Raw genomic sequence first — 12231 nt, 5'->3', positions numbered from 1 at the left:
TTCATATGGTTTAACCTAATATTTACAGATAAATAGCGCTCTAGATTGGTGGAATAAGAGAAGAAATAAAGTAACTGAATTAGAAGATCGGAAGAGAATCACAGAAAGTTGCAAAATGAAGTCTCTGAAAATGTGTTATCTGGGAGAAGCAGTGTGTATTGTCATGTGAATGACATGACATGGTAAGGTAGAAAGTTACAAATAATATAAATAAACCTTGAATCGCAGTTAATGTGACAGGTAATTATAAAGTACCACTTGATTATGACAAACACTAACCAGGACAATATATTTCTCCTGCAAATGTGGCGAACAGTAAGTGATTTAAGGTGAAAAAAAGTTATAAAAGAAACATTACTTATATTGTCACTCTTTTCGAATAGGAATAACCATTCTATAAGAAAGTGGCCCTCAAACTTAGTCTGGAAGCCACAGTGGTCTTTTTTTGGAGCACACCGCAAAATAGTAACAACTTTTAATTTTATTATATACGGTTGGAACAATTTTATTAGCAGAAAATGACTATATTATAACACACAGTGGGTGCTCAATATACATTTGAGAAATGAATAAGTGTACCTACAAAATTATCAACCACAACAATCAAACTAAGTATGCTTAAGTTATTTCCCAGTTTGTTTTTATTAATACTCATTTGCCACCTGTTCATTCACTTTGTCATCTGTTACAGTTCAGGAAAATTACATGTAACAAAACCTTAAAAACAGAAGATTCTACACATTAACTGTGATTTGAATGATGCAGCACCTCAAGTCCAGGTCCAAGCAACTCCTGTTACAAAACACTGCTATAGTGTGGGTTTGAAACTGTGTACCACCAGCCACAGACTAATATTTCCTATTGAATCTAAGCAAGACAATTTTTTTTTACCTTGAAATAAATAGTTGATGTAAAGAAGAGCCGTGATAGATGGTCAAAAAGAAGTGGTTTCACCTCTAAAAATAATAAAAAAAAGTTATTCAATCCTTTTAATTAATATTACATTGAATTAAATGACTCCAAATTTTCATGATACATACCAGAGAAGCTACTAAAAGGAATCCAGCTCACAAGTTGAAGGAACTGTGATCGACAACAGAAGCCATCCCAGAGAGGAAGGCTCTTATATAGGAATGCTTCACAGGAATAAAACCCCTCCTGTAACACAAGTTGATAGTAAAACCTTGCATGGAACTCTTCAGCCGTAATTACTCTTGAAACAACCAGTTTACTTTGTGCTATAGTTGTTTTACCCTTAGACTAATTTTTTGTCATAAATATAATTAAAAGCCTTGGATTAGGTGCCAGACTTTCTCATAAAAAGGATCAGATGATTAATATTTGGATACATTACCATCTTTATCAACATAGTTTTCAAACACCATAAAACTTTACCAATTGGAAAGAAGGTAAGAAGTCAAGTTATGGAATATTTTTAAAGATAAATGACACTGTATTATTTTGGAGTACATGATAGTCAATAGAGTGCATACAATGTTGTATAATAAGGCTGGAATTTCATTAGGGGCCATAGACCAAACCCAAACTCTGGGCAGCACCATCTGGAGAGGCCTGAATGTCTAGGCTGCCTCTGTTTTTACCAGAGTGAAGATCCAGGGTTTTCCCTTTTAACTTTGTCATCCTGAGCCTTAAATAGTGGCGTGCACCAAGACTCTATTCTGGACCTTCTTTTCATGACATGAATTCTCTGGACAATCGCATCTATAACATAGCTAAAACCACCACCTATATCATGAGGAGTCCTAAATTTCTGCATCTCTAGCCCAAATCTCATTCCTGAGCTCTAGACTCATTATCTAACTGCCTACTGGACCTCTTAGATATCCCACAGGCATCTTTCAAATCAAATATATCTTTCCTTCCTAGCCTGCTTTTCTTATATTCCCATCATCATCCTCCCAAGCAGGAAATCTAAAAAATCAACCTAAATTCATCCTTTTATCCTCACCACCGTTATCCACACCCAACTTCTAATTCAATGGTTTCACACCAAATCCTTAAGATTTATTCAACAAACATTTATTGAGAATCTCTTTTGTATCAGGTACCAAGTTGAACACCCATACATGAAGAAAAGTTAGACATGGTTCCCACCTGTCCAGAGCTCATAATGTGTGGAAAAACAGATGCCGAAAGTACCACGATACAGGCAAACACAGAGAGCTAAGGAAGCACGTAGAACAAGCATCTAACCCAGACTGAGTAAAGGCTTCTTGACGGTGCTGATACCTGAGTGGCAGCTTAAAAGTACAACTCAGGGTTACCCAGGCCAAATAATTAATTGGCTGGAACATATTCGACAATCAAAAAAATGTTTGTTGATTATAAGGACATAAGTAGTAACCCTATGAGATTTATCTTACTGGCTAATTCAATTAATTTAATGTATTCAATTACATCTTCAGTTTGTTCTCTTAAATTATAGACCTTTCTCTCTTTTTTGGGGGGGGTGGGGGGCTCACGGGATTTTAGTTCCCCGACCAGGGATTGAACCCAGGCCCTCGGCAGTGAGAGCGCTGGAGTCCTAACCACTGGACAGCTAGGGAATTCCCTAGACCTTTCTCTCTTATTTGCATAATTTAACAAATTCTTTCTTCAAATCCAACAGTACAAAGATAAACGACAGTGCAACTTGGCTCTATTTATAATGAATTTTGAATTGAATAGATATTGTTTACAAAAGATGTCAAGCACTAAAGAAAAGGTTTTTAATGGATATCTAAATAAATTAAGAAGTGGTGGGACTTCCCTGGTAGTCCAGTGGCTAAGACTCCACGCTCCCAATGCAGGGGGCCTGGGTTCAATCCCTGGTCAGGGAACTAGATCCTACATGCCTCAACTAAGAGTTCGCATGCCACAACTAAAGATCCTGCATGCCACAACTAAGACCCAGCACAGCCCAATAAATAAATAAATTAATAAATAAAAATTTTTTTTTAAAGTGGTGAAGTGTGTAGGAAACAAGCAGAATCTTACTTGTAAGAAGCATTCTGCCTTGAGGATAGTGTCCAGGAAGTTGGGAAATTCTTTTCCATGTTCATAATTATTCACCTTGTACCAAATACATTCTAGAACAAAAATATTAAACATAAGGCTCCAGTTGCACAACAGTAAAAACTACACAAAACATAACCACCACAACTCTAAAGTGACAAATAAATGACAAATATAAACAAGCTATCTGTCTCATACATCCTAGCCAACTCACACTGGAGACTATAATATATATGTGGAAGTGAGAGTGTGATGTTTCTCAAGAACTTGGTAATATAGGGGGAAAGCTTACAGTGAAAAAATAAACTAGTAAATGTCACATATAATGAATGTGATTAGCTTTATGCCACACAGTAATCCAAAAGACTGTAAGTGTATGAATTAAAAGTTTGAGAATGCCTAAACTTCAATTAGGGTGAGCTGGGGGTAATCTAAGGGTGGCAGAACTTTAGTTAGTGGAAATCTAACAAACTGTATCATATCCTATGTAAAGAAAGACTGAACAGGAAAAGGAGAGTTATCCTGGAACCGACTAAAACTGACCTTAAACACTTGAAGAGTCGGGATTTATTTATCCAGGAAAGAAATAATCTGGTGAACTCAATACTATGTTTAGAGAAATCGACCTCCTTGGAGGAATGAAATGATCAGGCTTTACTATGGCCTGGATGAAAAACTCCCTCACTGCCTTTTCCTTCAGTTCTATAATTAAGAAACTTTCTGATGACTAATGTGGTCCCCATATATATTGACAGCAGAGAGGAGCTATTCTAGTCGGCAAACATGAACATTTTGGTCACCAGAAAGAATTACTTCTATTATGAAATAAAAAGTTGACATTCTGGCTTACACAACAGTCTCTGAGTTTGGTTAGCATTAATCTGATGGTTCTGGGGGCTTAACAGCAAGTTTCTGAACATCCAAAGATGAAGAGGCCTTGGACTGTGACAGTCATCAAAGTGGAGCCACCCAGTGAGTTTTGGTGGCCATCCAGCAGTGTTTCCTTAACAATACACCTCCTTTCTTACTACCCCTTAAAATTACAGCAACAGCAGCATTCAGGCTCTGAATACATGATTACCGGAAAAATAATTACAGCATATGAAGGCTCCTCCTGTCTAGAAGTTGGCACCCTTTTAAAAGAAACCCATTTGTAAACCATCTTATTCCTTCTTCATTCATCTAACACTTCTAAGTATCAATTTTTACCTTCTTGTAATGTTTGACTCAACCAGTGATAGAGCCTCAGTAAGACTGACTCATCTCTGACACAGTTAATATAGTGTAGTAGCAGAGAGTTGTTCAGCACTGCGCCCATCTGAGAAGGCAGCTGCAAAGACAGAACAATCGGTCAACTGTAAGTATATAAAAAGGAGATCAGAGCAACAAGGAAATCATCAGATAGGAAATATATAACAAAAATAAAGGCCATGAAGATCAAATGGAAAATGCAAATAAGCACATGGTCCAGTCACATACCTCTAAGCAATGGATGTTCTGTAAGAGTTGAGGGAAGCTTTTAAGCTGTTCCAGTGGAAATGATCCATTGCTACTGAAATAATCAGAAAGATTCATCCCCTTTTTCCCACTTTCTTTACTGTAGTTACGGGAATTTAGCACTGGTATAACTGAGTGAGAATTCCATTTCTAAAAAAGAAAGATAATAAAACAATCTATCAATGGACTAAGCAGATTACAAACTGTAAGTGTAAAAGCACTTGTTAAGGTGGTTTAATGAATGGAGTCTGAATATAGTCTGCATAGAATACTGGGTAATTAAAATGTACTTAAATATCTATAATCTCTTCCAACATCTGAATGGTTATTGTTTGAATTTAATAAAAGAAGACTGTGCAAGTCACTTGGGGTTTTAGACACTTACTCTTTTTACAGGATGGACATTAGCTAACATCAACTTTAGAGGTTCTGGAGGAAGTCCCTGATTCCTTTGCCTCACAGCAAGTAGAGCTGTCTTCCACAGATTCTCTGAATTCTTAAAATAGATCTATAAATTTGAATGTAAAGTACATGAGAGGAGGTATCCATAAGTTGGAGCAGCATAAAACCTAAAACTCTTCATTAATTGAAAGTATATTGATTATGAAATGTTTTACACCCATGCAAATCCATTTAAGTTTTTTTTTCTAATCAGGAATCTATTACATTGAATGGAATACATTGAATGGAATCAAAACGAAGTGCTAATCCCTAAAAAAACTCAGAAACAGTGCCACAATATTAGATCTTAAAACAGTATGCTATAAACATTTTAGTCCAAATCTATAAATTAACTTACTCAAAACAACATATTTCTATCTCGATATGACTTACTGCTCCTTAATCCCTTACCTTCTTCCTCATAGGCAAAGATACAGAAATCAAAGTAGGAACAAAGAATTTATATAGTGACAACAAAGCCTGGAGATGAGGCTGCATTCCCTGAAATAAAATAAGAGTTTTCAATTTTCAATTCTGTGGCCAGTAAGAAAAAAAAAAAGTAACAATAAAATAAAAAGATTAAACATATATTCAGACCCTAATTTTATTATGTGATATAGCTATAGGAAGATGCTATAGAAAATCAAGGAATAGAAACTTAAACATTTAAATCAACTATCATAAAGCAATCCTCGCCAACTTGTCATCTTCTCTTTTATGACCTTTTTCCAGATTTTACTTCTTCCTTATATTTTCTCTCTTCTTCTCTGCCCGTGCCTTAGGCTTACTAGTCATATCTGCTAGCATGGCTTACTCTCACTGGTATAATACTCAGGACTCAAAGTTTACTCATTCTTGATTTAGACAGGAAGGTGGAAGGACAAAAAGGGAAGCCAAGAAAACAGAGCAAAGGAAATATTAATACCTTAGCATCATGATTCTTGGAAAATTCACTAGGATATCTAACAATTGGTATGCAGAAGTCAAACAGCTTGATATAACTGAAAAAGTCTTTACAAAAACATTAATTTTATGACAGAAGTCCTTACTGCTGGATACCTGTGTTTGATATATCTGGCTATCCAGAGGAAGCATACCACTAAAATTCCAAGGAAGAAACCAAACTGTTTTATTATATTACTATTTTGTTGAATCAAATACTATACAAAATAAGGAAGGCAGAAAATGGGGATTAGAAATACAGTATTCCTATTTTATAATAGCTTCCTGAAATTAAATTTATGATAACAAAACCCAAATGACCCAGGCTATCTATGCTGAAATATCTTCTGATCTCTGTACTCATTATCAATTAGTATCAGAGTGTTTGCTTTGAGTTGGAATGTTTTTGAAAGAGCAAATATTTAGGAGTGGAGAGACCTTTAGAACTTATTGTCTAGTTAACTAAACCTATCTTTATTGTTAAAAAGTTAACACTTTCTTAAAAGAAAGAGAGAGAGAGACTTCTAGTTTAACATGGCATACTGAACATACATGTTTAATTCTGGGTCCTCATAAAACCCCACTAAAAAGTAAAGGAATGGAAAAAGGCATAAAGCACAAGTTCAAAGAGAACAAGAAGGCAGACAATAGCACATGTGAGGTCTCAACAAGATTTCGGAACCTCAAATGAAGATGGACAAACAATAACCAACTTGGCAGAACAGAGAAAACGAAAGCTAAGGCAGCAACAGAAAAAGCCTCAAAAGCAGCAGATTCATGCTTGAGAACTCCCAGAAAGGCTCAGGAATTTGAGGGATCAGATACCTCTGAAAAGTGGAGGTGCAAGAGGGCTGAAAAACAGAAGGACTGGTTGAAAGCCTACATAAGAAGCAGTTAGAACCCCAAATTCCTTCACTACTCTGGCAAACATCAGGGTTTTACTCACTGAAGATAAAAGCTGAACTCATACAGTTTGCAGAACTGAGGGAGTGTACCAGAACCTTTCCCCAATCTTTTCTACTGCTTAAGTCCCAGAGTGCTAGTAGCCAGGTTTATAGCCCTGTGACAAGTAATTTTACATGTCAACTTTGCTGGGCCATGGGGTGCCCAAATCAAATGTTCTGGGTGTTTCTGAGGGTGTTTTTGATGAGATTAACATTTAAATCGGTGGACTCTTGAGTAAAGCAGATTACCCACCATAATGTGGGTGGGCCTCATTCAATCAGTTGAAGGCCTATACCGAACAAAAAGACCAGCTCCCCCAAGCAAGAGTATTCTCCACCAGACTGCCGACTGCAGATGAACTCAAACTGGAACATCAGCTCTCCTGGATCTCCAGCCTGCAGGCCCACCCTGCAGATGTTGGACTTATGAGTCTCTATAATCATGTGAGCCAATCCCGTATAAAAATCTTTCTCTATATATACACACATCCTAGTGGTTCTGTTTCTCTGGAGAAGCCTGACTAATACAACCCCTAGTCAGGAAACAGGAGAATTTTTTTTAAATTTTATTTATTTATTTATTTTTTGGCTGCATTGGGTCTTCGTTGCTGCACGTGGGCTTTCTCTAGTTGAGGCGATCAGGGGCTACTCTTTGTTGCAGTGCGCAGGCTCTAGGCACGCGGGCTCAGTAGTTGTGGCACATGGGCTTAGTTGCTCCGCGGCATGTGGTACCTTCCCAGACCAGGGCTCGAACCCGTGTCCCCTGCATTGGCAGGCGGACTCTTAACCACTGCGCCACCAGGGAAGTCCCCAGGAGAATTTCTTAGGAAAAGTGACACCATCATCTGGGGGATTCCCCAATGAAACATCAAGATCCTACAATGAACAAGTCCTGCTCACGTACACAAGTTTCCAATGACCATTTTAGTGCTTTACTATTAAATATGGGCAAACAAGGTTTACCAGGTATTTGAGAAAAGCCTCTACCATGAAAGACCAAACAAACAAGAAAGGAACTCTGAGGAAACAGAGACAAAGCTCGGAACAGAAAAAAAAAAAATCAGCCCAAATCACACAGGTTCATGCCTGGTAGAGGGAGAATCCCAGAAACCACCCTTACCCACCTTCAACATGAGACCTAACTCCCCCTTCCTTTTTCAAAGACTGCTCTCAAAGGGCCTGGTGCATATAAGATAACAATGTGCCTGCTCCACTTCCCACCATTCATGCTTGCCACCAGAAAGACAATTTCTCTGTTTTGTGTCCATCATGATGGGAAGTTATGGGGCACGGATGGGTATAGAGGGGACACATGCCTCTGCAGGTATCAAAAATTCACATACCCGGGCTTCCCTGGTGGCGCAGTGGTTGAGAATCTGCCTGCCAGTGCAGGGGACACGGGTTCGAGCCCTGGTCCGGGAAGATCCCACATGCCGCGGAGCAACTGGGCCCGTGAGCCACAATTACTGAGCCTGCGCATCTGGAGCCTGTGCCCCGCAACAAGGGAGGCCACGATAGTGAGAGGCCCGCGCACCGCGATGAAGAGTGGTCCCCGCTTGCCGCAACTAGAGAAAGCCCTTGCACAGAAACGAAGACCCAACACAGCCATAAATAAATAAATAAATAAATTTTTAAAAAAAAAAAAAAAAAAAAAAAAAAAAAAATTCACATACCCAATACATTTGCTTACATGGGCTGATTATGCCTGTTACCATTTTACATGTTCAGTTACATGTGAGCATGGCTATGTCTTCTAGGCTCGGTATTGTTGGATGTGATCAAAGTCACCGAAATCCAGCTTATCAAAACAATTTTATGAATGTATCTTTATAAATAGGCATTGATAACGGGGTAATTTAGTAATGTACTATATAGAATATTAATAATGAAGCCATATATTTAATGTCTGGGTTAAAAATTTTTAGACACTGTACTGAGTCATTTTTTTAACTTTAACATATACTTGTCTCAGTTAATACAAATCAACAAGATCTTATTTATGGTAAGATTTTCTTATTCCATTGAAATGTTTTGCTGTTAACACGGAAAAATGTACATCTTTTTCATAATTTCTATTAATGTGAAATAAAATTAAATTTGGACAAAAACATTACCATTACTATCCTCAGAGAGCTACGAGAAGATACTGCACCCAGAGCGCCAAAATAGGAAGCTATAAAGCAAGAACAATCATTGAATTGTACCAACAGGAAACCTCACAACGGAGAAGCACACATGTGCACATGTGTTTGTGTTTTTCATGAAATTTGAATGCCTCTACATAGGTTGCGCAGGCTTCAACAGTTAGGCATAGGCACTACAACTTCCTATTGTTTTACACCCAAACCTTCACAGACTTCTGTTACCTGGCAGGTATAGTGGAAATAACAATGCAAGAGAGCTGTAAGGACAAGAGATAATAGTAAGGGAATATACTGAAGTTTAAGTATCCAGAAAAGAATGCTTTCCTAGATCACAGCCACAGAATAAATAAGCTAGTCACTTTAATAAAATAAAGTAGTCATTTTTGACTACTCCCTAACACTTATTTTCCAGCCATACCAACCCAGTTCTGTAAACGGTTTCTGCTATTTGCTATCGACCTGGCTTTGCTCATGCTGTTCCCTCTGCCAAGAGTGCCCTTCTCTTCTTTCCTGGCCTAGTTAAATTCTACTCACCATCACCACTCCTCCTTGACCCCAGTCTGATTCTGATTTTTTATTTTGTTGACTGAGCTCCCCAGGCAATTAAGTTCCTTGAAGGTAAACACGCATTCGATTTTACATCCCCAAAGCCTAGCTCCGTACCTAGCACAGAGTACACTGGCCAGTTTTAGGTCTTTTCAGTACTCACCATTTTGGCCTGAAGATCAAGCAGTTTTCTCACACGAAATGGTTTGACTAGAAAAGGTAAAGAAAAGAAGTACTAGTCTGTGGTTCAGAATAAAAAGAAACCTTGTTCATGTAGCTTCTCCTTACAACACATCAAGAATATAATTACCCTGTTCAGTTAAGCCATTAAGCAGATGCTCTTAGATAAAAGTACTAAAAAGAAATCCCACAAAACCCTGTCATAGAACTAATGCTAACAGTTAACTTTACAAAGGCGGATACAAATGCTAATTCTACAGAGTGAATGTAATACAACTGGAATGAAAATACTCACCATTCTCTTTTTTGGTAAGTAAATACAACAAATGGCAGACATAAGGGCACTGTCAAAATATAAAAAATAAAAGAAAAAAAATGACAATATATCTTGACCGGGGCAACAATGCATTTTCCTCAAATGTCAATCTTATACTAAGAAAAAAGGCTTCGGGATTTCATTGAACAATAGTTTTACAAAGCTTCTCTTTTTCATACTACATAGTAGTGATAAAAAAAACAATAGTTTTAATTGGCATCCCTTTATGCCATTTTTAAAGTTATTTTTGAAATACAACAACAATGCAGACAATTTGAAAACCAGAAAAAGATTCTTCTACCTAACAAAAATTCACGTATTCCTTCTAGTAGGTCCGTATTTATTAAGATACAAACTTAAAATTTTTATCCTGATTTCCCACTTAGAAGTATTTTCCCATGTTACTTGGTCTTCAAAATGATCATTTTCAATGATCTTAATATTCCAGTGAGTGGATATACCAGAATTTAATTAATCATTTAGCCCTCAGTTTGGCAAATATCACATCATAAATTTGTTAAACTACTAAACGATTCCTTGGTTCCCTTATACCACTTCATTTTGAGCGTCCATTTGTTGAGGTTTTATTCTAGGTCAGGGGTCAGCAAGCTATAGTCCACCTGTTTTTGCAAATCAAGCTTTACTGGAACACAGCCGCAGTCACTCATTTATGTATTGGCCATGGCTGCTTTCTCGCTACAACAGCAGAGCTGAGCAGTTGTGACACAGACTGAGTGGCCTGCAAAACCTAAGATATTCACTATCTGGCCCTTTACAGGAGAAGTTTGCTGATACCTGTTCTAGAAGAAAACTAGAGTAGAATATCTTCAGGACCAGCGGGTGGCAGTGTTTTACTTTCATTTAAAAAAAAAATGATAACCATAAAATAAAACATTAAAAAAAACCAATAAATTAGAGTTCATTAAATTAAGAATATCTGTTTATCAGACAAGGAAATAATACTCTATTGCAGGGATGGGTAAACAACAACCTGTGGGTCAAATCCAGCCCACTGCTGGTTATTGTGAATAAAGTTTTATTGGAACACAGTCATTCATTTATGTATTTATTGTCTGTAGCTGCTTTTGCACTACACCAGCAGAGTGAGTACTTGTGACAGAGACAGTATGGCACTCAAACCTAAATATTTACTACCTGGCCCTTTAAGAAAAAATTTGCCAATACCTGCTTTAGATGTTAGGAAATTGAAAAAGTAAATTATTAAATAGGACTAGAGAAGGCAACAAAAGCAAAGATTTTCTTTAAACAAACTCATATTTTGGTAGTCTTGATTCTAAACTTTGAAGTACAGCATTCCATATTGCCACTCCTTTACTTAGAAATGGGTTGATAAAGACTGAACATACTTGTAATAAGCGTGGATTTATATATAGGATCTTCTTGTTTTTAAGGGAAGAATACATGTTATGACCAAGTCTGCCACATTGTACACAAAACATAGTAACTTTCAGTAAAAAAAACAAAAAACAAAAAAAACTCACTGCCTCACATCCCTAGGATATGAACCATTAGCAATACTGCTTATCATGTTGGGTATGAAACAAGTGCCACCCTAGGCCCCAGCATTCTATCTGACATTCTCCTTTAATCACATCTAGAAAGGAAAAATTCATGTGCATCTAAGACTTTACAATTGCTTTTCTGGCAAATAGTTAACCACCACATCTCAGTCACTACAGAGTCAGGCGCCTGCCAAGTTGTGACTTTCAATGCTTTTAAAAGTTAGGATTCCTATTTCTTGATCTGGGTGATGTTTATACAAATATGTTCGGTTTATAAAAATTAATTGAGCTGATCACTTATAAGTAATTTTGTGTATGTATACTTCAATAAGTATTTTTTAAAAGATAGAAAAAAAGAAAAGAAAAGGAAAAAAAGCAGGCCCCCTTCCCCCCCTGCCATGCTGAGCAAGAAACTCTCTCGTCAGCATCATGAAAACTACTCAAGTATATTGCAATTATTTGACAAACATTTATGAATAGTTCCTATTCATTCATTCACTCATGAAACAAGTACTTATTAAGCAGTGGATAAAACAGACAAAAAGGTCTGCTCTTATGAAGTTTACAATACTAAATACCTGGGTTATAAGAGGCTCAGTCCCTGCCTGGAAGAACTCCTAAGTATGTATCCAAAAGAATTCTAAGTAGGGACTTGTACAGGCACTTGCATGCCAACGTTTACT

General features: G+C 37.2%; 1 protein-coding gene across 3 annotated transcripts in view; it reads right to left on the bottom strand.

The window, feature by feature from the left end:
• Positions 1-12231, bottom strand: part of CENPI (centromere protein I) — a 53674-nt gene that overhangs the window by 25018 nt on the left and 16425 nt on the right. For all 3 annotated transcript variants that reach the window (XM_057539037.1, XM_057539036.1, XM_057539035.1), the window contains exons 6-14: positions 10005-10053; positions 9693-9739; positions 5365-5454; positions 4898-5020; positions 4495-4662; positions 4225-4345; positions 2998-3089; positions 1041-1158; positions 892-956 (exon numbers count right to left, since the gene is read on the bottom strand). In XM_057539037.1, the coding sequence (XP_057395020.1) occupies positions 892-956; positions 1041-1158; positions 2998-3089; positions 4225-4345; positions 4495-4662; positions 4898-5020; positions 5365-5454; positions 9693-9739; positions 10005-10053 (873 nt within the window). The remainder of the gene's footprint in view (positions 1-891; positions 957-1040; positions 1159-2997; positions 3090-4224; positions 4346-4494; positions 4663-4897; positions 5021-5364; positions 5455-9692; positions 9740-10004; positions 10054-12231) is intronic.

Source organism: Balaenoptera acutorostrata, chromosome X, assembly GCF_949987535.1.
Source record: "Balaenoptera acutorostrata chromosome X, mBalAcu1.1, whole genome shotgun sequence".
NCBI lineage: Eukaryota > Metazoa > Chordata > Mammalia > Artiodactyla > Balaenopteridae > Balaenoptera > Balaenoptera acutorostrata.
The sequence above is the reverse complement of the archived record's forward strand: the minus strand, read 5'-3'. Positions and strand labels throughout refer to the sequence as shown.